Below are 27934 nucleotides of genomic sequence, written 5' to 3' on the forward strand. Positions count from 1 at the left end.
TAACATAACTGAACATAACTGTGTTGTAATTTAGATCTACAACACAGCTTGCAGAGGAACCCAATGTTTTGTGTTATTCCACTGTCTAGACTTAGTGTCAAATGAATCAAAACCTATTTATTTAATTACTTTCTAATTAAATATATAAGTGAATATTTCCAGGATAACTTAACTACTAGGTTTGAGGAAAAACAGTGACACCCGAAATGATCATATACGGAGTTCGAAGAAGCCGTCATTTTGCCAAAATCTTTGCTGCACAGATTCACTACATTATTATAATTTATAATTTACAGAAACAAAGTGTTATTGAATCAAATAATTTCTTGAAACCTTTAAATCCTATAGCTGCTCCAGAGGTTCCATAGTGTTAATGCTGTTCAATGAATGGAGCCTGTATGTTAATATATAGGTATTTTTCTTGTGTGCGCACACTTTAGTTTTAGTAAGAAAGACAGGATTGATTACAACAGATATTACATTACAGATTGATTACATTATAAAATATTAAATTAAGCACATTTATAATCACTTAATCTTACCATTCTTACACAGTCACATTTGTACATTCATTTTATATGTAATCAAATCCCTTGGTTTTAATGGAATTTATTTTTCATGATATTTCTTATTGAAAATAATTCAACTGGCAAAGGTATGCCTATCAGACTTCTTGAATGTTTTTTCAGTTTCCTCTCCATGAGACCAGTGAGGATAAGCTGACATTTTTCCCTTGTTGAGTTATGATCACCATGTTATCTGCCTGCAGATGGTTTTAGAAGAGAAGAGTTGAATGATATGATTAAAGTGATTTCTAAGCTCCTGCATTTACTGAAAATGGAAATGCAATCAGCTGTTCTGGCTGTTATGTTTAATTATTTGAAATGGTCCGGAGGACCTGGAATACTGAAGGAGTAAGCAGGGTCCGAATAGAAATCAAAAACATAAATATATATATATATATATATATATATGCAGTATTATACAGTAATATGTTGTATCAATGGGAATTTAGAAACACTGTTTTGGAAACAATCCTAGTTAGATAAACACTGGTAGACTAAATGGGCCAAATAGTTATTAACGTATTTGCTCGATTATAAGATCCTCCTGTCTGGTACCCCCCCAAATTTACCGGTGTTTCTGACTTCCCGGTGTGTTGTACGGGCAGCCGGTAGACGTCTGTGCGATTCGCGTCGGCAACTTCCGCTGCAGCATTTAGAGGGTTAAAAGACATATCATGGGGCACAGTGGCATTAAGGGTGTATAAGGCATTTCTGGGGCAGAGTGGCAGGCCTGGGGCAGATGTACACAACTGGGGGGCTGGTTGGAAAATAAAAGGAAATAAAAACAAAATATTTTTCTCAATCATAACTTTTATTTAAAAAAATAGTTCACATAGTTTACATGAATTAACATTTACTAGTAAAACTTTTTTCCTATAGGGTCTGTCACGAACTGGGTCCATACAAACGACTGTAAAGACCCAGAGCACCCAAAGATTGAGTTAAGATGCAGTAGCGGAGTTGGACAGGGCCTGGTGCAGGGCGACAGCACTCTCCCGGTGGGCATTTAGGGTTGTGCAGCCACATACCAGCGCCCTGACATAGCAGCAGATGATGACAGAACCTGGAGATATCCTGCAGGCACCCTGGAGCAGGCATGAGACATAGCACTGAAATCATGTGCAGGATGCTGCAGGCTGAGAGTATGAAAGCTAAGCAGAGTACAGGAGAAACATAGCAAGCAAGGGTGACAGAGCAAGGAGCATAACCAGACAAGATATACATAATACAGGGCACAACAGGAAACAAGACAAGGAATACTCAAGATCCGACATCCCAAGAACAGGACAGGACACCCCTCTACTGGGGATTCAAGACAGGACACCCCTCTACCGGGGATTCAAGACAGGACACCCCTCTACCGGGGCTTCCAAGACAGGACAACCCTCTACCGGGGATTCCAAGACAGGATAGCCCTCTACCGGTGGATTCCAAGACAGGACAGCCCTTTACTGGGGATTCAAGACAGGACACCCCTCTACCGGGGACTCAAGACAGGACACCCCTCTACCAGGGATACAGGGCAAGACAACAAGGCACAGAGCTGACAAGACTGACCAGACAACACATGACAAGAATACACAGGAACCACAAGACCAAACAGGACTAGCCTAGGACTACAAGATAACAATTGGAGATTCCGTCACATCTTATGGCCATAGTATGCTTAGCCCACCACTACGCCAAAGTATTCCAATTTACGGTGGGTCCTAACGCTAAACCCTGCTTACTAATAAACTGAACATTGAATCTATACACAAAACCAAGAAGGACATACCTTTAGACTGCTGAGACAAACAGAGGTTTGGGTGGGGCACACCTTATAAAGGAAACAGAGCTGAAGCAAAGAGCAAGACTGGAATAAAGGAATCAGAAGCACATAGCAGATCATATGGAAATTATGGAAATCCAGGAACAAAACATTGGAACAGAGCATATGGGAAATCCACAGCAAAACATGGGAACTGAGGCAAGGCAGGGAAAAACAGAGATATGCAGCTCCGCAGCCTGGATGGACCCGGACGTCTTATATTCAGGCTTTTTCTTTTTTTCCTAAATTAATTTTCAGATTTTGGGGGGGTTGTCTTATAATCAGGGTCGTCTTGTAATCGAGCAAATACTGTATCTGCCGGCACATTCTATCTTTTAATGAAAACGTAACAAAACTCCAGTTCAGAAGAATTTTATGTTTAATAGTCATTATTACAAAATTCACGCATTAAAATTGTATTGCTTTCTAAGTATAATTTTCATTGTGTGTCACTCTGAATAATAATTATCTTGTATAAAATAATGTGATTAGATAGGTGGATAATATTTTAATTGAAAAATTTCTTCTGCTTAAATGTCAAGTTAAGTATGTTATAATTTATGCTGCAGGACATGGAATCATCTGTAATTGATTTTTATATTTCTGTGTATAAACGCAACTGTGAACACAAAGTATAGGTCAGGGAAAAAAAGGAGTGATTTGCAGACTTCTTAAATTCTTTCCAAAAGTCGGTATTGTAAGTGAGGAATATTGTGCCAGAGAAGTATTTTTTTGTTTATTAGTACTTACCATAAACAGGTGCCACATGTGATTTTATTCTTATAATCAACACAGTAAAAAATATGCTGCTCAAGGCAAATCTGAGTTCTTTGTTATATCGCCTTGCTTTATATAAAACCCATATGCTAAATAAAAAAATAAAATTATATATATATATATATATATATAAACGTTAAACCGTGTAATTGACTTATAATGATTGACTTTAAAAAAAAAAGAGACACAGTCTTAAAAGTCATAAACATAAGACAGTAAACTCATTTAAAACTCATATAAACACTTGTTTTTGGCCACTCTGCAAGTTTTTCTAAATAGGTAATTATATTATAATTAAACTCATGCAAATGCTTTTGGAACAGATACACTGCACAATATGGCAACTTGACAAAATTTGTAATGCATTTTAACCATCAAAAGCATAGAGAGAGCTAAGATCAAAGAAAAGTAGTGTACTAGTATCAAATGTTTGAATTAGCATGCAAAAAAATAATTAGTAAGCCATGACTTTAGAAGACAATCCACATTAAAACACAGAGAGACAATTTAATTAAGTGCTGTAGCAAATCGTTATTTTCTGCCATATTGCATATTTAAATTTTGATTTGTTTTTCCAGTTTTTAATATTTTTTAACAAATAGCTAAATTTTCATGATTCTATTGCTCAAAGGGTTAATTTTATAAAATGTGTTAAATTACTTGTAACGCAGAAATGCAGCTTCTAAAAACTAATTATCAATCTATAAGTGCTAATATAGTCCTATTTTGTAATATTTTCCCATAGATAGTTTTGCTGAGTTTCTACATTAGGATTAGAGTTACAAAAAACACTAATGTAAATGGTTATTTCTCAGAAGGGAAGTGCTGGCCTAGGGGGCACGGGGCAATTGGTGCAAAATTGGACCGGCTTACTGGCAGAGGTGGGAATGCAGCTAGGTCAGCAGCTGTTAAAAAAGAGCTTGGAACAAGGTAAAGTGGTAAGGGTATGTGGGAGGAAGTGAATATGTATGCTGGCATGAGTGAGTATGTGTTAGAGGGCGTATCTGTTAATATGAGTGTGTGTAGGTGTGTGTGTGTGTTAGTGTAAGCTTGTAAGTGTGAGAGTGGACGTGTAAATACGACCACCAGTGCTTATGTTAGTTACCAGGTGGTAGGGGCAAAGGGCAGGTGGGGCCACTTGACTCTACCTACCTCCCCAGACTAGAAGGTGCAAGCCCTGTTTCTCAGATATGCATGTATATGAAAAACTAGGAGCTTTCCAGGGGACACAACAATACTTCTATCTCGTTTATTTCTTCTCTCTTTCTTCTGATATCATTAATACAACCTACATACAACAACTCTTTTGCAGTGGCGTCTCTAGCTTTCATATTTGGGGAGGCACATGGGGGGACAGGGACCAAAGTAGGGGGGCCAATTATAAAATGCTACATATACACTCTATGTGTGTGTGTGTGTATATATATATATATATATATATATATATATATATATATATATGCTTTAGACATGCATTCTTAACTACATAATATGTGCTCTCGTTAAAGTAAAGACTGTGATTGAAATATAATTTAAAAATAACATCTGAACTGGCAGTTATTGTTCATTCTTTAATATTAGACCTTGCAGCCAATATATACTATTATTAGACCCTGCTGCCGATATATATCAATATAAGCCCCTGCTGCCAATATATATTATTCGACCCTTCTGCCAATATATAAAAATATTAAGCCCTGCTGCCAATATATATAAATATTGGACCCTGTTGCCAATATATTTTATATTGAAAAAATTGAAAAGCATTTCGTTGGGGCCCACTCCACACTCCCTAGCATGCAATCACCCCCTCCTGCACCAAAAAACAATATTTGCCACACTGACTGCAGATTAGGGGAAGACTGTGAGAGTCAGTGCAGTCTTCCCTCTTTCTGACCCTACCGTGACATTAAGAGGTCCTCTCCCCCCGTAATCATCCCCAGAGTCCCTTTGTCCCCTCATTCACTAAGCCACACCTCTCTTTTACCTGTAGTTCAGGTATAGATCAAATAAACAACACATGTAAACAGCACGTGAATGCATAGATCAACTGAATAAGACATAAAAACCCTGTATATGCAGGTATAAAATAATAATGTATGGAAACATAGCAAAGCAGGTATAGATCAACAGAACACACAAACCCAGCACTTCAGGTATAGATCAACTGGAAATCATATGCAAACTCAGCACTGAGGGTATAGATCAAATAAACAACACATGGAAACAGCACTGCAAGTATTGACTAACTCAATAAGACATACAAACCCTATATAGGGTATAGATAAATAATTTATGGAAACATAGCATAGCAGATATAGATCAACAGAATCACACAAAAACATAAAAACTCAGCATTAAAAGTATAGATAAAACCCCCTAAATTAGAGGCATCGATCACAGGTTTCACGCCCCAAAGGCCAGCCCTGGCATTCCACACTGCCCACATAGAACCTGACCAGCACCCACTTAGGACGTGCTATCTGTGTCCCCAAACAGCCCAGCATGAGTCAACTTTGTCCCCAAACAGCCCAGAGTACGACATCTTTGCCCCATAAGCACGCAACCTGTGCCATCTTTATACCCAAGGCTTAAACACCCTGCTTGTGCCATCTTTTATACACACAAACACTTTTACAGTCACTCACTAATTCACACTTTCATTGACATAATTCATTCATACAATAATTTATTCTCTCACTCTTTCACACAAATAATTTACACATATTCATTAATGCAGTCTCACAAATTCATTGATTCTCACTCATTAACACAATTCATCAACACATTAATTCATACACTCATTCAGACAATTCATCCACACATTCATTTATACTCTCACTCATTCAGGCAATTCATCCACACATTAATTTATACTCTCACTCAATCAGACAATTCATCCACACATTAATTTATACTCATTCTCACTCTTTATTTAAATATTCTTACTACCCTCCTTTCTCACTATCTACCCCCCTCTCCCCCCTTTTCTCACTATGTACCACCTCTCCCCCCTTTCTCACTATCTACCCCCTCTACCTCCTTTTCTTACTATCAACCCCCTCTTCTCATTATCTACCCCATCTCCCCTCTTTTCTTACTATCTACCCTCTCCCCTTTGTAGTTCACTTACCTTACAGAAGTCCTGCGGTGGGAGTGCGAAATGCCGGCACTGCGACCAAAGCAGAGGCCTCGCAGAGGAGAGTGAGAGGTGCCGAGCGGTTGCTGAAAACTTATTCCTGAGTGACCGCTTGGTGCAACTCTCTCTCCCCTCCCTTGCGGCTGCCATTTTTTTTTCACGGCTTTTCAATTGGGTGGGGCACATGGTGGGGCACAGCATGATGTAGGGGGACCATGGCCCCCTCTGGCCCCCTTTGCCGACGCCACTACTCTTTTGCACTGTACTGTTTCCAGGTATATGTATTATGTCATAATGAAGCACATGCTTATAGAGTAAATTAATGATCAAGTAATTTTATGCACTGGAGAAACAAATATTTGAAAGTTTCAGTGCGCGAGAGCAATATAATCTAAATCTACTGCTTTACACCAAGAGCATTTAGAAAAAAAAGTTAATTAGTATTTAAAATATTTTCTTAAAATAATCTAAAGTTGTGTGCCCCATATGAACAATGTTTCAATGTCTTTATTTTGTCTATGCCAATGAATAGTTTTAAGCATTCACAATTAAATCTAATAAGCATGTCTTTTAATAGAACTATTAAGACATATGAAAAAATCAGATATGAAATCTCTAGAATAGGAATACATTTTAATATCTTAAACCTGCACCAACGTTTCATGAAAGTTCACATAATGATTATCTTTGAAGTGTATGCTGTGTTTGACTGCAAATTGAAATTGTCCCTGCTTCATCCAACCAACAATGAAGTATATTTAAAACATTATCACAGTTGTTGATATGCTAATGTATCCTTCAAGCCACTGTTATCTCTCTTCAATGGTATTGCATATAGTTTTCCTTTTTCTTAACCTACAAGAGAGGTTGACGTGCCACTTACAGCATTCTGCTAGTGACTTTTACTGGATAATAACTATTTTCTAAGCTATCCTAAGTAAAATGAAATCTGACTATTCCATTCATTGTATATCAGTTTGTGCTATGAAATAAGTACTTCCTTTAAAGTACCAGGAAAAGCGCTAACAGTTGAAATAAGCAAAAGTGACATAAAATGAGAGCCTATGCATTATTTTCCACAATATAAGTAGCTTTAAATGAGAAAACACAAAAATAAATTTGTTGAAATGAAATAAGGATGTGACATGTAAAACAAGGGTTTTTTCATAGGATGACTTTGTACTTGAACTCTCCAAAGTAAAACCAGACAAATCCATGTGACTTAAAAGTGGCCTGGCAAAACTATTGGCAGACTTATTTAACCTGTCGCCATCAGCAGGAGTAGTTCCAGAAACCTGGAAGATGGCAACTGTATTACGACTCAACAAAAAAGGTAGCAGGGAAGATGCTGCCAACTACATACCAGTATGTGTTGGTAAATTCATGGAAACCATGCTAAAGAATATGATTGTTTTAAAGAAAATGATTTGCATGATCAGAAACAGCAAATGTTTACTACAGGGAGATCCTGACAAAATAACCTAATTTGTTATTTTGACTGCGTTAGGCTAGGTTTCCACTTGGGTTTTTGTCCTGCATTTTTTTCTTGATGAAAAATGCCAGGAAAAACGCCAAGAAAACTGCCACTGCATTTACCTGCGTTTTGGCGTTTTTTCTGGCGTTTTAGCCTTTCTGTGGAAATTGCTTTTTTTGACCTTAGGCAGTTTTTCCAGCCTTTACAAGTTAGAAGTTTCATCCAGCTAAAAGGGATTAGGATAAATGGCAAGTATCTGCCCTCTCCTGATGTCATTTACTTGGTAGACCCTTTTGTCTCTTTTCTGTGGTTTGTAAGGCATGCTTTATTTCGAATGTCTGCTCCTCTGGGAAGATTGGCCCCAAATGATGGTGCAAATTGTTTGCTGTTGCTTTTGGCACGCAGGATCCAGTTGATGCGTCGGGTATGTTTGTTTGTAATGGCATGTTTGTTCCAAATGGTGTAAAATTCAATATGAACCAGTCCAGGACTTTGTTTTGTGTGAAACTGTTTGTTTTCAGCCTATTTCTCGTAGGACACACAGATACTGGGTCCATCCTCTGCATTGTAACTGTGGAAAAACGCCATAAAAAACGCCAAGGCAATAAACCCACATGGCTTTTTCATGGCGTTTTTTCTCTCCCATATACTTCTATTGGAGAAAAACGCCAAGATTTCCTTGCAAAAAACGCCAGAGTGTCAACATGCTGCGATTTTGAAAAACTGCCACAGAGCCCAAAAAAGCAGAAAAACGCCAAAGAGGACTGAAAAAAACGCCAAACAGAAAAACGCCAAGTGGAAATGGCATTTTGCGATTTCCTATTGAAGAACAGCTAACATCTGGCTGCAGCGTTTTTTCACTAAAAAAACGCCAGGTGGCGCTATTGGCGTTTTTATGGGCGTTTTTAGCAAAAAAAACCAAGTGGAAACCTAGCCTAATTGAGATAATAGACAAGGGAGGAACTGTTGATATAGCATATCTAGATTTTAGTAAGATGTTCAACACTGTTCTCCACATTGGCAGATCCAGGGTGGGGTAATCCCCCCCCCCCGAGATGTAGGCATGCTCCGGGAGTAGGGATAAAGCGGCACCTGGACTTTATCTCTTTATCTCTCTAACTTCTAGGAGGAGGTGTTGTCATGCAGGGTGAGCTGCATCAAACACAGACTGAGATACAGGCAAGATTTAGTCGGTCACGAAAGACAGTTTGGGGTAGGCGGAGATCAATGTTAGGGTTCAAGCAAAAATCAATACCAGGAATCAATACAATAATCTAAATTATCAGTACAAAGGTACTATCACAGTCAATGATAGAACTTAAACTACCGCTTCTGTGTTTATCTTACACAAGCGCCCCTAGGTGGATATATTTTTTGGACATCAACATTTGGAGAGTGTTGTTTTAGGGTTGCAGCTGTGGAAATATACTAGGAAGAGGAGTATCTATTTCATTTTATTGTACTATTTCTACACATTATTATAGTTTGTCACCATAGACACTAGTACCCTGGTCACAGGTTTAAATATCCCTCCAGGCTCATAAGACTCATGACATGGCGCATGCCCCGCTCTGCTTCTCTGCCGATCGCGGGAGTGCGCGCCTCTGTTCGCGGAGGCTGGAGAACTTCATTTCAGCACCGGTAAACAGAGACAACAAGGGACTGAGCTTGAGGGCAAAGACTCAGTTACCCTGCTTGTAATTCAGCTCGGACTATAACAGTGTTTTTGTGAGTACCCATCCTGAGGTTCTGTATCCGCCCTTGGTTCTTCATATGAAAAGTTTAAAGTATAAGTAGAAAAGTATAGATTTGGGTTTGAATGTAAAATAGTTGAATGGATAAGGAAACGGTTGAGTGATAGGAGGCAGAAGGTTGTAGTTAATGGTGTTCAGAAGATGGACTTGTTATTAGTGTGGTACCTCAGTAATCAGTATTTTTAAATATTTTTAATAGTGATGTTACAGAAGCTCTTAATGGTAAGGTATGTCTTTTTGCAGATGATACAAAGATCTACAACAGGTGGGACAAGTCAAACTGCAAATGACTTAAATTAGAAGAATGGTTGTGAGTGTGGCAGCTGCAGTTTAATATTAAAATATATGTGAAATAATGCACTTGAAACTTACAAATCCCAAGGCAGAATATAGCATTGAGGACACTGTTCTTTCAGTGACAACAGAAGAGAGGGACTTAGGAGTATTTATTTCTGATAACTAAAAGGGTAAGCAGACAATGAAATAAAGCGTCAGAAAAAGCAAGCAGGGTGCTGGGTTGTATGGTGACAGGCATTAGTAGCAGGAAGTGGGAGGAGGTTGTGCTACTTTACAGATCTCTGGTCAGGCCTATTGTGTACAGTTCTGGAGACCCCAACTCCAGAGGGATATTGGCACATTGGAGAGAATTCAGAGGAGGCCTACAAAAATGGTAAGACAGAAATTATCAGGAAATACTACTTATTATGTATAGCTTAGAGGAAAGAAGAGATTGGGGAGGTGTGATAGAAACATTTAAATGCTTAAAAGGATTGAACAGAGTACAGGAACCCAACAATGTACAGGAAGGAACAATGTTAGAACAAGAGGTCATAGTCTAAAAAGAGAGGGTAAGAGGTCATTTTAAAGTTCTACTTTACTGGGAGGGTATTAGATAAATGGAATAGTCTCCCAGCAGAAGTGATGGAGGCTAATTGCAGGAATTTAACCAGGCATGGGACAGACGTAAAGTCTCACTATGGGACCAGACCAAGGACTGAGTGTTTGACTAGAACAGGCATACTAGATGGGTTGAATGGTTCTTATCTGTCATCAAATTCTATGTTTCTATGTCAGCACGTACAACTTGAAAGATTGACGGGAAGGCAGATTTGATAGATACATTCAAATACATAAAGAAGTCAAACAAGGTATGGGAGGAAAGCATATTAAAAACATGGTAACAGTTAAAACAAGAGGTCAATACATAAAGTAAGAGTGTCCAGGACTTTGTATAATGTGAGATAATCTTATTTTACAGATAAGGTGGTGGGTAGATGAAATATCCATTCAAAGGTAAGGTCAAATATAAAGCCATAACATTAATGAGATATTTGGGGCTGTAGAACCCTCATAGTAACCAAACATTCTGAGTTACTAGAAAACCTAGACATCATGTTAGGTGCAGACAAATCTGCTGGACACTTGGGCATCATGTTACACATTAAGGTATAGGGATTATGCATAGGAAAGGCATAACGTTATTTGGAATGTATGAGTAGGAACGAGAGCAACTAAGGATCAATGTTTTACAGTAGATATAAAATGGAAGATAACTATGTCTACCATCAGATTATATGTTTTCAATACAGGGTACATTGCCCCCTGGCTGCCTTGAACATTTTCTTTTTTTATAAATCAAAGGGGAAAGGTAAAGAAAGGAGTCAGCCAAGAAAACAAAAGGACGGGAGAAAAAATAAAATATACAGTAAATTCCTGTCGCAGCAGGACAATACCTGTTACAAAAACATGGGCAATAATACAACATAATTCAAAATTAACTCAACTCATCAGGGCTTGTGACGAAGGGTCCGCCAAATAACGTGACCAGTAAAACCAAGTCCGCCTATGTTTGTCGTGCCGGTTAGCAGACCTGGCCACCAGATCCTCTCCACATATTCTCCACCCTCATGACCCATTTCCGCAACGAAATATGAAGGACGGTCCCTCCCTTCAACCTACAACGCCAACAGACATAAGGGTAATCAGGGAACATGGCGTGAAGGCGTAAGATACCACATGGAGAGGAGCTTGTATGGCAACTCCTGAGTTTTAGTGCTAATGGAGCACCCATGCGTCAGCAGATCTTTACCCATTCCGCTCTAGACAACGATACATTAAGTGCCTGTTCCCATTTACCCACATATGTGGGTAGGGGATCTTCCGCAGGGGTTAACGGGAGCGTAAATCCATAGGTTCGCCGTCATGAGTTAAAGGGCCGTGCAGACTCTATTGTCGACTCAATGACAGCAGGACAAAGAGCGAAGGTACAATGAATGCAGAATAACCAAGCATCATCTGGTTACATTTGGCAGGCTTATGGAGTACCTGGACGTACCTGCAAGAAAAACAACATGGGAGCCTCATCTCAGCCGAGAATGAACAGTGCTGAAATAGCCTGCCCTACTAAGGATGTTAGTTTTTTGTTCACTTGCACCATTACAGACGGGACCTTTTCATTAGCATATCAGACTGTTCCCAACCAACAGGGCAGTCCAGGCCCAAATGCATGATAAGCCCCCCTGCACGAGGAATACAGCAACCGCAGTCGAACGTTTCAGCCTCTCATAGACTTTATCAGCGTGGTATGGCTGATATCCCTCTAGCTGCAGTGAGCCAGGGACCCATGTCTGGGCTTATCCTGAATAATCTAAGGCAAGAAAAACAACATATGAGCCTCGTCTGGGCTGTGAACAATAAATATTTAATATGCAATCCAAAACAGAATGCTTTCCAGAAGTGCAAGGTATATTGGGAACACCTATCTAAAACAATGTTATTAGGTAGGAAAAATGTTTTCAATAAAGACAGTGGCAGACCCCCCAGCAGAAGGGTGGCTTTTTATGAGGGAGATGAGTGGTAGATCTGTCATAAAGTCCATAGAAATCTCAGACAAGGGAATAATTAGGTAGTGGTTGTAGTGGCACAGAAGTCACAAGAGAAGATGTTTTAGGCCACCAGAAGGTCAGATGTATGAAATCTTTGGTATTTTTGATGTCCCTTCGCTGGGATGTCTGGCTGTCGGTATTATTCATGACATGCTTTTGGGTCTTTTGCTGCCATATAAGAGAGAGCATTGGCCTTCCAATTTTGAGAAAAGGGACAAGAGGTAATAAATAATCTGCAAAGGAGAGAGCCCATCTGGTTTATCTGGGCTAGAGTCTGCAGGTGTTGCATAAATAACCCAGATTGCAGCAATCAGCGTGCACTGGGAAAGGTTGATTACCTCCAGTTGTTGCGATTCTTTAAATGCTAGTTCAACATCATAGTTCCCTTCAGCAGAGGTTAGTGTTTTGAGACGTATGCAATTGGATGCAGTTTATTTCGCTCTGTATCTTTCTTACAGAATACCACAATCAATGGTGGGGAAAATCACCTTCTCTTACTCATATAGACATTGCACCAATCTTCGTTACGTTACCATTTGTCTGGGGAAGGGGCATGGGGAGAGCTTTTCTTTGGCCCATTTATGGTTAAAGACAGCCCTGGTACTACTTCCTCCTGTACAGACAGTTTGAAAATTGTTAGTTTCTGCTGAGAAAAGGCCAGCTTCCAGGTTTGCATCAGACAGTTTTTATACATAATAATCTATATTTAAAATCAGTTAAACAAATTAGTGACACAAAGTTGTAGAATTTAGACTCTTCCGAAGGAGATGATAGATCTTATTCCTCTACAAGTGGACTCCACCACAAGCAGAAGACAGCTACTTCTTTCAAAGTTGTTTTTTCTATATGTATTAACTGCCTTCTCTAGAGATAACTCACACAGCATGTGTCATTAATATTTGGATAAGCTCAAGGGAGGATTTAGAGGAGCAGCTGTGTTGACTACATGCTCTGTTGAGCGCCAAACAGGGATCAGTGATGTCAAAAGAAGAAGAAAAGTAGGAACTGCAGATCAGGAAAATAATTGTACAACGCTGCCTTGGTTATTAGTTAAAAATATATTTTGTCGATGCAGTTTCCTTTAAAGCCTTCCTGTTCTTTTTAATGAACTCTATCAGAATAAATGCCACAACAGTGAATAAATGAGAGGCGTTCAGCTATGAAAACACATTAAATATGTATCAACTTTTCATTCTGCAAGGAGCCATGGAAAATATATTTCTAGATAAGTAAAAATAAACAAATGTTCAATTTTCATTCATTAACTTATTTAATGATTTATGTTAGAGTTAATTAATATGCTGCCTGAAATCAATATAGTATTCCAAACACTTCTGGAGCTCAAGATTAGCCACTTCACATACTGCTTCCAACAAATTACTTATGTTCTAGGCAGGGCCGGACTGGGACTGAAAAGCAGCCCTGGAAAAATTTGGAGACCAGCCCCATATAGTTTATCTCACGGTCGCGCTCTTTAACCACACGCACCCCTTATACACACCCGAGTCACACTATTTGCCATTCTTTTTATCTCATTATTTGTATTAAAATGCCAGAAAGCAAAAGTGTTAAAAGGCCCTAATAAATTAAATACATTACACATAATGGGATCAAAACATTTACTACTGCAAACATTTTAGATGAAAAAGTTCAGTGGAACAAAACACTGATCACATTATTCTTCACGATATTCTGGTAAGAAACTTTTATTTCTTTATTAATTCATGTAGACTGTTTTTTTCATATTTAATATAAGCTATGATTGACACATGTTTGTTTTTTTTCCCTTTTATTTGCCAACCAACCCCCGAGTTATGCACATCTGCCCCCAGGCTTGCCACTCTGCCCCCTGATATGCCTTCTAACCCCATATATGCCACTCTGCCTCCAGAAATTCCTTATACCCCCTATATGCCACTCTGTCCCATGATATGCCTTTTAACCCCCTGTATTCCACTCTGCCATATAGGGATCAAAAGGCATATCATGGGACAGAGCGGCATATAGGGGGGTATAAGGCATTCCTGGAGGCAGAGTGGCATAAAGGGGGTTAAAAGACATATCATGGGGCACTCTGCCTCCAGAAAAGCCTTATGCCCTCCTATATGCCACTCTGCCTCCCCGATATGCTTTATACCCTCCTATATGCCACTCTGCCCCATGATATGCCTTTTAATCCCCTATATGCCACTCTGCCTCCCTGATATGCCTCAATCCTCCTATATGCCCCTCTGCCCCGTGATATGCCTTTTAACCCCCCTTTTGCCACTATACCTCCAGATATGCCTTTTGACCTCCTCTATGTCACTCTGCATCCAGAAATGCCTTATACCCCTCTATGCCACTCTGTCTCATGATATGCCTTCTAACCTCCTATATGCCACTCTGCCATATAGGGGTTAAAAGGCATATCATGGGACAGAATGGCATATAGGGGGGTATAAGGCATTTCTGGAGGCAGAGTGGCATAAAGGGGGTTAAAAGGCATATCATGGGGCACTCTGCCTCCAGAAAAGCCTTATGCCCCCCTATATGCCACTCTGTCCCATGATATGCCTTTTAACCCCCATATGCCACTCTGCCTCCCTGATATGCCTCAACCCTCCTATATGCCCCTCTGCCCCGTGATATGCCTTTAACCCCCTTTTTGCCACTATACCTCCAGATATGCCTTTTGACCTCCTATATGTCACTCTGCATCCATAAATGCCTTTTACCCCTATATGCCACTCTGTCCCATGATATGCCTTTTAACCCCCTATATGGCAGAGTGGCATATAGGGGGTTAGAAGGCATACCATGGGACAGAGTGGCATATATGAGTATAAGGCATTTCTGGAGGCAGAGTGGCATAAAGGGGGTTAAAAGGCATATCATGGGGCACTCTGCCTCCAAAAAAGCCTTATGTTCCCCGATATGCCACTCTGTCCCATCATATGCCTTTTAATCCCCTATATGTCACTCTGCATCCAGAAATGCCTTATACCCATATATATGCCACTCTGGCATATAGGGGGTTAAAAGGCATGTCATGGGACAGAGTGGCATATAGGGGGGTAAAAGGCATTTCTGGAGGCAGAGTGGCATATAGGGGGACACACTTACATACACACATGCTGATTTTTTTTGTTTTTAACACATACAAAAAAATATTATACATTTTGTACAAAAAAATACATTACTTTACTCACCTTCTACTTCTCTTGACTTCCGTGCTCTGGTAGCCGCACACTGTTCTCTTCTCTCTCCTGACAGGATGTCACTGACACAACATCCGGTGCTGCAGCGAGGGGGCGGAGCTTTCACCCTTCACGCTGCTCCCATCACTCTGCGGCATCAGATTGCTGGGAATGTAATCTAAACGGCCGGTGCGTGCTGATGCCCCCGGCCGGAGCTACTTTAACACTTTTTTTTTTAATTTATATGGTAAGCTGGATCGGCTCGCCATATAAAGTAAAAAAAAAAGTATTAAAGCAGAGGCGGCCGGCAGCATCAGCACGCACCGGCAGTTTAGATTACATTCCCAGCAATCTGATGGCTGCATAGTGATGGGAGCAGCGTGAGGGGTGAAAGGTCAGTGCGAGGGGGCGGAGCTTTCACCCCTCACGCTGCTCCCATCACTAGGCGGCCATCGCACACGGCTGCTGGGTGCCGATGCGGCCGGCCGGCGATACTGTAATACATTTTTAAAATTTAATATGGCAAGCCGGACCAGCTTGCCATATTAAATTAAGAAAAAAGTATTATAGTAGTGCTGGCCGGCCGCATCAGCCCGCCCCTGGTCCCAGCCCACGGACCTGCCGGCCCACCGGGAAATTTCCCGGTATCCCGGTGGGCCAGTCCGGCCCTGGTTCTAGGTAATGGGCATGCTGAAGACAATATGGACTTTCCATGGGCAGGGTTCCACGTCAATTGCACACCTATGATCTAGTGTTGGATACTGGAAAAAAATAATAAGTGTACATTTAGCTATGATGTCAAAAAGTGCTGTGCTAGAACTGATCTTTTTAACTGGACATTGAAGGCTGGCATCAGACACCAGGTTACTTTAATGTAAGCAGAATTCTGTAGCGCTGTAGCTAATTATGCAATCGGGTGTTTATTCTGCTATTGTATTGGAAAGTCTTTATGGAATTCAAAGTATTATTAATAGGAAAATCCCTTTTAAGCTTTATTTGAATTTTGACAATAGCACTTGAAATCAAGCACATACAGTGTTTGCAGATCTGCAATAAATTAATTTGGTTAAATTAAACAGCTAATTCCAGCTGATCAAATAAGCAAAGCAGATGTGAGATTCATTCCTATGATGCAGATTACAGAGCAAATAATTTGCACATATCTAGTCTGGAAGGAGTACTATGGTATTACAATAAAACCTAAATAATGTTTACAGTTAAATTAATGTTTTAGTTTAAATATGTTGTAAAATGTGTTAAATACTTTTAAAGCAACGCCGTATATATTACACAATATAGCATTTTCTACATGAAGATTGCATTCACTCTTTTCCACCAATATTACAAGGATTGCTGTGGTTGACATTGCTCATACATGGTATGGCCTCCGGCTGGATACTTTTAGCCATTTCCCAACTTTTGAAATATTGGGAGATATGATATAGTGCTCTCCATTAAATCTAGGTTAAAAAAAGCCACCCTACAATACAACACTCTACAATATTCTATTTTAAGGATTATTGCCTTACCATATTTATCTATTCCCGGGAGATGTTAGACGAGTCTTTCTCCTAACTGTAGCTGAATTCATAAAAGCATTGTGGCAGGTGTCTAAGAAGCTAAGTACGAGTCTGTTAATCAGCTTTAATAACCACTCTGGATTCTGAATTGATGCTCTGCAGTGATTTCTCAGGTTTAAAAAAATGATGTTGCGTGTTTGAGGTTAGATTATTTTCTAGCTCAGAGTTAACATGCCATTTCAGACTAGACCAGGATAAAAGATGTGATGTCATTTGTTTTTTAATAATTCAATCTCTCTCAGTCTCTTTTTTTTTCTCTCTCAAAACTCTAACTTAACCACAGCACAGTAAAATGTGCAATTATCAGACCTAAACTTGCTAGCTCTCTCTAGCACAAAATGATGATGAACAGGCTTCTTTACAGTTGTTTCCAAGCAGGGACATTTTGTCTAAAGTCTATTCTTAGATGAGCATTTTCTGCTTTTCGATGAAGCCTGAATGCTCAGGCAGCTGTAGACAGGTATTAAAAACGGTAATGTGTTAATTCTTAAATAAATGACCACGTAAGCTTATAGACACAATACTTTTAAGATGGTTCACGCTACTAACCTTGAATATTTCTTTGTTACATTTTCATGTACCATGGAGAGCTGAAGATCTTTTTGTGTTTTTTTGTGATCTTGTTACTGACATCCTGTAAACTTCATAATGGTGTTCGGCAATCTTAGTAAGTACACTGTTATGACAGGTTTTTACATTGTTCTCTGCCACTCTTTAGCTCAATGTGGCAATGTACTTTAGTCCAAGACCTCCAGCTTCCCTTGATGCAGTTAGTTGTTTGTCTGTTAAGGTATAGCAACAAGAATTGTCAAAAAAAGGTGAAATAACCAAATAACATTGTGATTTATGTGCTGAAAAAAATGTTCTTTTAAAGGGACTGTAAAAGATATAGGTTTACAATAATATCCACAATATTTACATATTTAGGGGATACAACATTGTTTGGGCAAACAGATATACTCTCTCTTCCAAAAAAAACCCCAAAAAAACATGATTCTGGCCTGGAAGGGGGGGCATTCTGTGTGTTTAATTACCAGAGAGCAGATTGCCCTGTACGGTAATCAGGTTCCTTGGTATGCCGCTGCTCAATGTGCCACTTTATAGACATGAGTACACAGACCAAAAACAATTCAGATGAACTTTTCGTGTCATTTTTGGTCCATTTGTTTTTGGACAATGAAATATATTTCCTGCCCTTTTGTTTTGGATGAAATTTGGAAAAAATGTCATATTTGGAAAAAATATGGATTTGTCATTCTCATTTTAACCCTCTCTCTGTCAACGTCCCCCTGTTTCTTGTTCAGAGTTTTTCTCGTCTCCTATCTTCTATCTTATCCGTTGGTCCACTTGTCCTGGCTCTTCGCAGCATTATCCTGGCCTGGTGTCGTACACCCTCTCCCCTGATTAGATGACTGAATTAGAGGCTGTCCCTGCTGTCTGCAGTCTGTGGTTTTTCTGCACTTCTCTTTTTCTGCGGATCAGTCTGCATTTTTCTGACCTGGTGTAGTAGTTCTGCAACAGGGTGGTGCTTGGGGAAGTGGACCACCACAGAAGAATGAAGAAAGACAAAGCAAAGTACAAGAAGTACTAAGAAGAAGAAGCCATTGACAGAGAGCCTGTGAAAGAAAAAAAACAATGAAAGGCTAACAAAAATTCTCTGCTGCAGTTTCATTTATTTCATTGGGGCCTCATCTCAATTTTGGATATTTATACGAATGAATCAAATTAAGTAATTACGTTAACATTAAAATTTGTAGAAATCCAAATACTTTCGGATATTTAACTGGCCCTTTTAAACAAAACTTTCTCTAGTTGGCTACAAAACATCAAAATACAAAATCATCTGTTAAATATATATCTCTTTCAAATATACCGTATTTGCTTGATTATAAGACAAGGTTTTTTCAGAGCAAATGCTCTGAAAAATAATCATGGTCTTATAGTCAAGGTTGTCATCTAATCAGACCTCAAATAGAGATCTGACTACAAGACCAAGATCTAGATCCCCCGCAGCGCCGCAGGGGGACCGGATCCGCCTCTCCGGCAGCCGGAGGAGGTCTGTGTGATGCGTGCAGACAACCTCCACTGCTGCCAGGGCTTCTATGATGTCACATGACCTTCCAGTGCTCATTCATAGAAGTGCCGGCAGCAGCAGTGGAGGTTGTCTGTGCATATCGTGTTGACCTCCACCAGCTGCCCCCACTACACACCAAGGAATCTGAAGCACCAGGGAGAAGTCTAGGGAAGCACTGGTAAGTCGGGGGAGGGTAAGAGTGGCATATAGGGGGTTAAAAAGAATATCAGGGAGGCAGAGTTGCAAATAGGGGGTTAAAAAGAATATCAGGGAGACAGAGTGGCATATAGGGGGTTAAAAGGAATATCAGCGAGGCAGAGTACCATATAGGGGTGTATAATGCATATCTGGGGGGCAGAGTGACATATAGGGGGTTTAAGGCATATCTGTGAGGCTGAGTGGCATATTGGGGGTTAAAAGGAATATCAGGGGGCAGAGTGGCAAATAGGGGGTCAAGGGGCATATCTGGGAGGCAGAGTGACATATAGGGTGTATAAGGCAAATCTCAGGGGCTGATGTGCATAACTGGGGACAGGTTGGCAAATAAAAGGAAATAAAAACAAAAAAACATTTTTCTCACTCATAGTTTTTTTTATATATGAAAGAATAGTTTACATCTGAATTAATATTTACTAGTAAAAAACTTATAGGGTAGTCTTATATTCAGGCTTTTTATTTTTTTCTTAAATTAATATTGAAATTTTGGGGGGTCGTCTTATAATCAAGCAAATACGGTAATTTGAAAAGAAAGTCTTATTTGTTATTAAATTTGTGTGATTGCACTAAATAAAAAAGTGCCCGTTTGTTAAATAAAGTATTATTTGGAGACCCATGAGTGCAAATTTCTGGACTGTATTTATATATCTTTGCAGTTCCCAGATGTTAAATACCTTTCACATTTAAAATAACATTTTAAATAGTTTACTATATTTAGAATTTATGCAGCAGTATCTTTTTAGGTTGAAAGACGCTGTTTTTTATTACAAAAAAATGATAAATTATGCTTTTCAAACTACTCTGTCCATGGTTTGTTTCAATGAATAGGAAGAAATGTAAAACAATACATTCATGACTGTTTTGGAAATACACAATAGAAAAAAAGTACATTCTGGCAATGTGTTTAAAATGAATGTGATATCACAGTGCAGCCGATATCCATTAGCTCAATTTCCATTATCTGTGCTACACAAGAGCCTATGTTACTGAATCTTATTTAAAACTATATACATTTTTTCCATGGGATAGAAAAGGAAATCGGTGAACTAACAAATGAGTCATATGAAAGAAAAATTATGAATTAAGAGTTTGATTGCTGGGAAAATTAGCAGCCATGCAAATAACATCATTTTCATAACTATTCTTTATTTAAGAGCACAGTTTTTTAATATAAATAGTTGTTTTTTTTCAGGGTGCAAGTGGAGTTTTATGTGAATGAAAACACTTTTAAAGAGAGACTGAAGCTGTTTTTCATCAAAAACCAAAGATCAAGTATGTATACCCACATAAGATGTGTATTGCTATATAAACATTTGTTGAAAGCATTTAATTGCCTTATTTCATTTACACTCTGATTAAAAAAAAAGAATTCTATAGAAAAGGATTATTTGTATTGCAATAACAAACACAAACTATTTTACTGTCACTGCTATATAATTTTTTGTGGAATTGTGGATTTGTATAGGGCACAAAGCAAATCACTTAGATCTGCAATTTAGAAAAAGCAAGAGTAGGAAAAATGATTTCCACAATTAAAATATTTTGTTTATGTAGAACACAAGTTATTCATTAAAGCTGGCTGTCAGAGCAGTTACGGAGGTTACTAGACTGACTTGTCAAGATAATTCTGCTGCATTTGACAATCCAAAATAGAAATATGATGTTTCTTTTCACTGAAAGTTGAGTCACTGTTGAAACAAATGTTATCAAATCTGAAATTTCATGTCTTGTCAAGTTGTTGCTGTTGAGGGCCATTGAGATAGAACCCAAAGCTGTTGAGTCAGTAGGTTGGTTAGGTTGACCAGTTCACAATTTTGTAGACTTGGACCACTATGTCAGCCTGATGAGAGACCTTGGAGGCTCCGAAAGCTTTTATAACTTTTTATCTTTTTCTAGACCAATAAAATATATCAACTTCAACTAACTGCTCCATTTTTCTGTTGGGCTAATACCACTATATCCATTTTTCTTATTGACCTGAAAAATAAACCAAATGGCCTACTAAGCTGTTTGTGATATGCTGGGTTACTCTGCTATCTATTTCAACATGACTCAAGTTATTGATCAAGTTGATTCAACTGGAAATATGTCCAAGTTCAACACAGCAACCCAGTCAGCTAACCTTGTGCAGATGAGCCAAAAAGGATTCGGACAACTTTTTCATTTTATTTTTGGTCCATTTGTTTTTAGACAGTGAATTTCAGTCCAATTTCAAATTGGGCAAAAATCAGAGTGGGTATAACATTTGGAAACAAAATTTGCCGTCACCTTATTCACTCTCTCTCCTGCTTACTCAAGCTCTAACACTCTTATTCACATTCTCACACTCTCATTCACTCTCACACACTACTTGAATGTCTCCCTATAGTCTCTACCGACCGCTTCCCTGTCTCCTTGCCACACAGCTCTGCTTCTTCTCTTCGATTATCTTGCTCTTGGTCTTCTTTCTTCAAACACTGCTCCAGGCCATGTTCATTGAAAAGCAGTCGAAGAAAGAAGATACAAGGAGCAGTGGACAAAGAAAAAAAAGAGAATAAGAGAAGACAGGGACATTGAAGGAGACAGGGACATGGAAGTGGCCAGCATAGAAGGTCGGTAGACATTCAGAAAGAGCCTGAGAAATAGTGAATGAGAGTGTGACAGAATGTGAATGAGAGTGCGAGAGAATGAATGAGAGAGAGTGAGTGAGAGTGAAAGAACCAACAAAATTGAAATGAAAATTCAGAGCTCTGTGCTTTGTTTTTGTTTGTTTTGTTGGGTGCCTCCTCGTTTTTGGAGATTCATACAAATTTGAATGCACAAGTCTATTGCTATCTATAACTATTATTTTATAAAACTTTTAGGATTGCTACGTTACCTTCCAACTCCACATTTATTTTTTGATTTGGAGGTTCTTTTCTTAGTGATCTAATTGGGGAGCGAAGAGAAGGTCTCTCTTCAACTGTTTCCCCATAGGGCACAGAAGAGACGAAGGGCTCCAGTTTACAGGGCATCATGTCCTTAATTTCAATGAGGAACAATACAGAAGCAAATTAGAAATTTGTTTCATTAGGGACACAATACGTCTGCACCACATGTGGACTATATCATTCTGGCTACAAAGTTCTTGTGTCACATGGTAAACCAGGACTGCTGGCAGCTATGCTTCATGCAACTGCTGAATTAAACTTAAGCACATAATACTGCATATCTCAATCTTTAATGAATAAATGGATGGTCTACCATATTGTCTATGGGACATATAAGTAGCACTCCACTTATCTATTCTTGGTGTGGCTTGCCGTGGTCAATCTCTGTGGATGCCCAAGAACTGGAGCCTCATTTGAAGGTGCTATCACATTACTTATTTCACAGTGAAGAAAAAAATGATTTGATCCCCTGCTGATTTTGTACATTTGCCCACTGACAAAGACATGATTAGTGTATAATTTTAATGTTAGGTTTATTTGAACAGTGAGAGACAAAATAACCTTGTTACCTGTATAAAAGACACCTGTCCACAGAAGCAATCACCACCATGACCAAGACCAAAGAGCAGTCCAAGGATGTCAGGGGCAAGATTGTAGACCTACACAAGGCAGTAAAGGGCTACAACACCATCGCTAAGCAGCTTGATGAGAAGGTGACAACAGTTGGTGCGAATGAAAAAAACGCAAAATAACTGTCTATCTTCCTCGGTCTGGGGCTCCATGCAAGATTTCACCTCGTGGAGTTTCAATGATCATGAGAACGGTGAGGAATCCGCCAAGAACTACACGGGAGGATCTTGTCAATGATCTCAAGGCAGCTAGGACCATAGTCATCAAGAAAACAATTGGTAAAACACTATGCCGTGAAGGACTGAAATCCTGCAGTGCCCGCAAGGTCTTTCTGCTCAAGAAAGCACATGTACAGGCCATCTGAAGTTTGCCAATGAACATCTGAATGATTCAGAGGAGAACCGGGTGAAAGTGTTGTAGTCAGATTAGACCAAAATCGAGCTATTCGGCATCAACTCAACTCACCCTGTTTGGAGAAGGAGGAATACTGCCTATGACCCCAAGAACACCATCCGCATCGTCAAACCTGGAGGTGAAAACATTATGCTTTGGGGGTGTTTTTCTGCTAAGAGGACAAGACAACTTCACCGCATCAAAGAGACGATGGATGAGGCCATGTACCGTTAAATCTTGGGTGAGAACCTCTTTCCCTCAGCCAGGGCCTTGAAAATGGGTCGTGGATGGGTATTCTAGCATGGAAATGACCCAACACACACAGCCAAGGCAACAAAGGAGTGGCTCCAGAAGAAGCTCATTAAGGTCCTTGAGTGGCCTAGCCAGTCTCCAGACCTTAATCCCAAAGAGAATCCGTGGAGAAAACTGAAGGTTCGCGTTGCCAGACGTCAGCCTCGAAACCTTAATCACTTGGAAAGGATCTACAAGAAACCTCTGACCTCTGTGATTGACAACAAGGGTTTTGCCACCAAGTACTTAGTCCTGTTTTGCAAAGGGGTCAAATACTTATTTTAACTTATATAACTTATTTGAAATGCGTTATTCTTGATTTTTTTTTGTTATTCTGTCTCTCACTGTTCAAATAAACCATTAACATTATAGAATGATCATGTCTTTGTCAGTGGGCACACGTACAAAACCAGCAGGGGATCAAATAATAATATGTGATTTATTATTACCTTATTCCACGAGAAATATTTAGAGAGAGTACATACATTCAAAGGGTATGCCAAAACTTTACTGACTAACACAAACCAATATATTAGGTAAGATGGCCCTGCTCTAAGGCTTCTCTAAAGAATGGAATAAAAAATAATAAAAATTAAATATTATGGAAGAACAACAAATTTATTTCCCAATTGATGGAAAAAAAGCATCTGATGGATTCCGTTTGAATTAAACATTTTATGTTTTCCTAAAATGTTAATATGCCACTAGATTAATGTTCAATTACATTTATAATGTAAATGGAACCGTCCTTTCAGTGGCATTTGCAAAAATATAAAACAAATATTTAACAGTAATGCTACTACCACGTAAATGTTTTACCACTGTATTTTTTATTTTGCTTTAGCCTTTATTTAATGGCCCACCCCGTATTTAGCTATGTTCATTAATAGCTTAAGATCAAAGTGTTTTGTCTGAAAAAATTGCCTAATCTTTTTTTTCTAAAAATGCCTACATGATACAGACAGATGTCACATCCTGCAGACAAATTTGATTTTAATGAGAGAACAATCAAAACCTATAAATATTTTTTCTCCCAATGCAAACTGTAAGAATTATTTTAAAATATGTTTATGTATGTTATTTGATCAAAATTAAATTCAAATATGTGGATAGTCAGCATTTTTATTAATATTTCTATTAATTTAAAAGCGATTTCCTACCATCTTATTGGAATTGAATGATGGAGAAAAAAAAAATGCAACTAGAGGTAAACAAAATACATTTAAGCAATTTGGGTTTATTTTTATTTAAAACAACATAATGCAGCTTTAGATTGGTAATGTGATGTCAATAAAGTATGGATTATATAGGACCAGCCAAGCTCTACTCTAATTGTAAATTAACTTAGGTTGGACTTTTAAAATGTATTGTGGAATCGGCAAGTTAAAACCTCAACTCCTGTCAACTCTCACTTTGGTGAATAATTCCTGGTACAGAGAGCAATGAGACAACAAGGCTAAGAAAAGGCATAGAGGAGCAAAATTGATTTTGACAAAATGGTTTTGATTAAACTTGGAGGGGTTTATTTATTCAGAAAGGAAATTTGGAGCAATATTTTCAATGAGAGAGGTCTCTGCCACCTCCTAGACTCACTTACTTTCACTTACAGCAGCAGAAATGAGTTTTAGTCTCAGTTAATACTTTCACTGACTGTCTGACATTTCCAACTTTCATTGGTTTCTGGAGTTAAAATGGCATCATTGATTGGCCAGACTAAAAAAAGAAAGAAGATCCCCACAGGCTGTTGGACTATCCCTCTATTTCTTTCAGTCACTTATTATGTACCCCACTACACACAGACCCTTCCCAGTTTTCCTGATCAAATAGCACCATAAAGAGCCCAGACAAAGAATGAACAAATCCCAACAGAAATTTGAAAGTTTAACATTTCATTTGTTTGAGGTCTACCCTAATTTTTGGAGATTCATACAAACAAAAATTAATACAAAAATTAGGTAAAATTTATTAAAAAATTAAGTTCATACAAACCCAGATCCATACGTCTAGAGGCCAAAGCAAATATGTAAACTCGGTGGAAGCTATTAATGAGTAACTCATTTGGTGTACATCAAGATCAGATCAAACAGAGGCCATTGGCTAAACTCAAATTATATTTAACTGGGTAGCAGCCAGATATAAAAGAGAAAAACCCAAATGCATTTACCAAATCGATATCACCGTTTCACATGATTTCACATATAATATATTTATAAAAAATATAATTCTACATTCTTTAATAATGAAAACTGCTATATGAGTCCAAGCTGGCTTGACATTCAAGGGGAGTTTTTAGTGTCAAGTCGACCAGTTCAATGTGTGTAACTCAAATCCCTCAGGAAGCAAAATAAGAACAAGAGCAGTGATTCTTCCTACTCGTATGAGAGTTACATTTCCTAGAATTTTATTGATGCTTATAATGTAGTTGTAATTATAGCCAGTGTAAAAGGCTAAAAAGCTTTCCTCATTGCTGTACAAAGAGGTACAGAGAGCCCAGAAGCTGACTATATCTTCATCTTCAGTGAATATTGAGCATCACTGGCTGGCAAGGGATTTGAGTGTGATGTGTGAAATGTTTACAGTGTAGTGCTGCAATACCTTAGGGAAAGTTAATTTGTTCAACAAGAAGCTATTATCCCAAAAAAGTTATCTCAGTTTTTTCCTTGTATTAGCTGTCCCTAAATCACAAATTTGCAGCATAACATTACCACGGACAATATATTTTATTTGATGTCCGCTGGAGACCTGCAATTTTTAAAATATCTTCCCCTTTTATCATTCAGTCATCCATTAGTACATAGAAAGAGTTAAAGTATCAGCATTTAAAATTACCCTGAGGTGTCTAGTTTTTTAAAAAAAATAGGTTTGATGGAGAAGAATTGGCTGGCTTGAAGGATGTCCCAAATAGGATGTGGGCACAGGATGACCAGATTTAAAAAAAATGTTTTGAGCAATACTTTACTTGTACTTTTTGCCATATAAATAAAAAAGCAAAAAAAAAAAGACAAATCTAAAAAACATTGAGTATTTCTAAATTCAAGACTAATTTTTTGTAACATATATTTATTTTATATTAAAATTAGATGATATGATCAAATTATGGTAGTTAAAGAAAGAAAAAAACAATATGTAATTTGTGTGGGTACCCTAAATGAGAAAGAAGAAAATTATAGCTAAACACAAACTCAGCAGAAATGTTAAAACAATTGTTGTCACGAAGGATACAAAACTTAAAAATCAGCTTTATCCTTATGGGGTTATGGTTTGCTTTGGTGTTACCTACCAAAATCAAAATAAAATAAAAAATAGCTACAAAAATAAGTGGGATGACTTCCTGATAAACAGGTTGTTGAATCCCTCGAATATATTTTTTTATGAATTTGTTCTTGCCGCTCACCTCAATTCCCAGTCCATGGCTTTTTTTATTTTAATAATTTGTGTTTGTTGTGTGCACTATTATCTGTGTAATATGGATAGAGATCCCTTTTGGAATCTTTTGTACATCTTATGAATGCCACTATTTTTATTTATATTTCATTTTCTATTTGTGGGAAGAGGAAGAAATGTTGTTCCCTCTCTTCCCTCCAATCTCCTCTGCACTGATCACACTGTGATCCGCAAGCAGGGCTCTATTGACCTGCATTGCTGATCGCAATGCATGCTATCAGTCAGAAAGGGGGGGGAAATTGGAGATCTCCTGTCCTCCAGTGGCATTCGGGTGGGTGTCAGCAGTGACGCCTACTGGAAGCCACCGCCAGGCATCAGGCATTTTTTTTATAAAACAGTGTACCTGTGCATGCACCGCTTGGTCAACAGGAAGTCAGCAATACTGGCTTCTGCCAACAGTTGACAGCCAGATCTGCCATGTACACATAACAGTGTCCCAATGTGCTTGTAAGCACAGCTTATGGCTGGCTCACAATATAGTGCTGTGCCAGCAGTTAGACATGAAAAAAGAAATAGAAGGGCTAAAGGAGGAACTAGTGGACCGGGAGCACAGTCCAAGACGAAACAGTGTAAATTAGGGGTATTTGGGAGGCGTTCCCTGCTGCTGAGCTTTGAAGGTATGTTAAAGAGCTAATTATGGGCCTGTTAGTTGAAGAGGCCCTGAATGACATTTGTTTAGATCAAACTGAAATCTCAAAACCCAAGGTCCTGAAACCCTAGCTTACCATATGATGTGATAACTTGTGTTCATTTTTGTAACATAAAAGAACAAATAATGTTGGCCTAGGTTAGACATAAAAAGCTTCCAGAGAA

General features: G+C 38.6%; 1 protein-coding gene across 1 annotated transcript in view; it reads left to right on the forward strand.

Annotated features, from left to right (window-relative positions):
• Positions 1 to 27934, forward strand: part of KCNT2 (potassium sodium-activated channel subfamily T member 2) — a 154232-nt gene that overhangs the window by 47950 nt on the left and 78348 nt on the right. Inside the window, exon 2 of the mRNA XM_053470391.1 lies at positions 20647 to 20726. Coding sequence (XP_053326366.1) covers positions 20647 to 20726 — 80 coding nt within the window. The remainder of the gene's footprint in view (positions 1 to 20646; positions 20727 to 27934) is intronic.

This window comes from Spea bombifrons, chromosome 6 (assembly GCF_027358695.1).
Source record: "Spea bombifrons isolate aSpeBom1 chromosome 6, aSpeBom1.2.pri, whole genome shotgun sequence".
NCBI lineage: Eukaryota > Metazoa > Chordata > Amphibia > Anura > Pelobatidae > Spea > Spea bombifrons.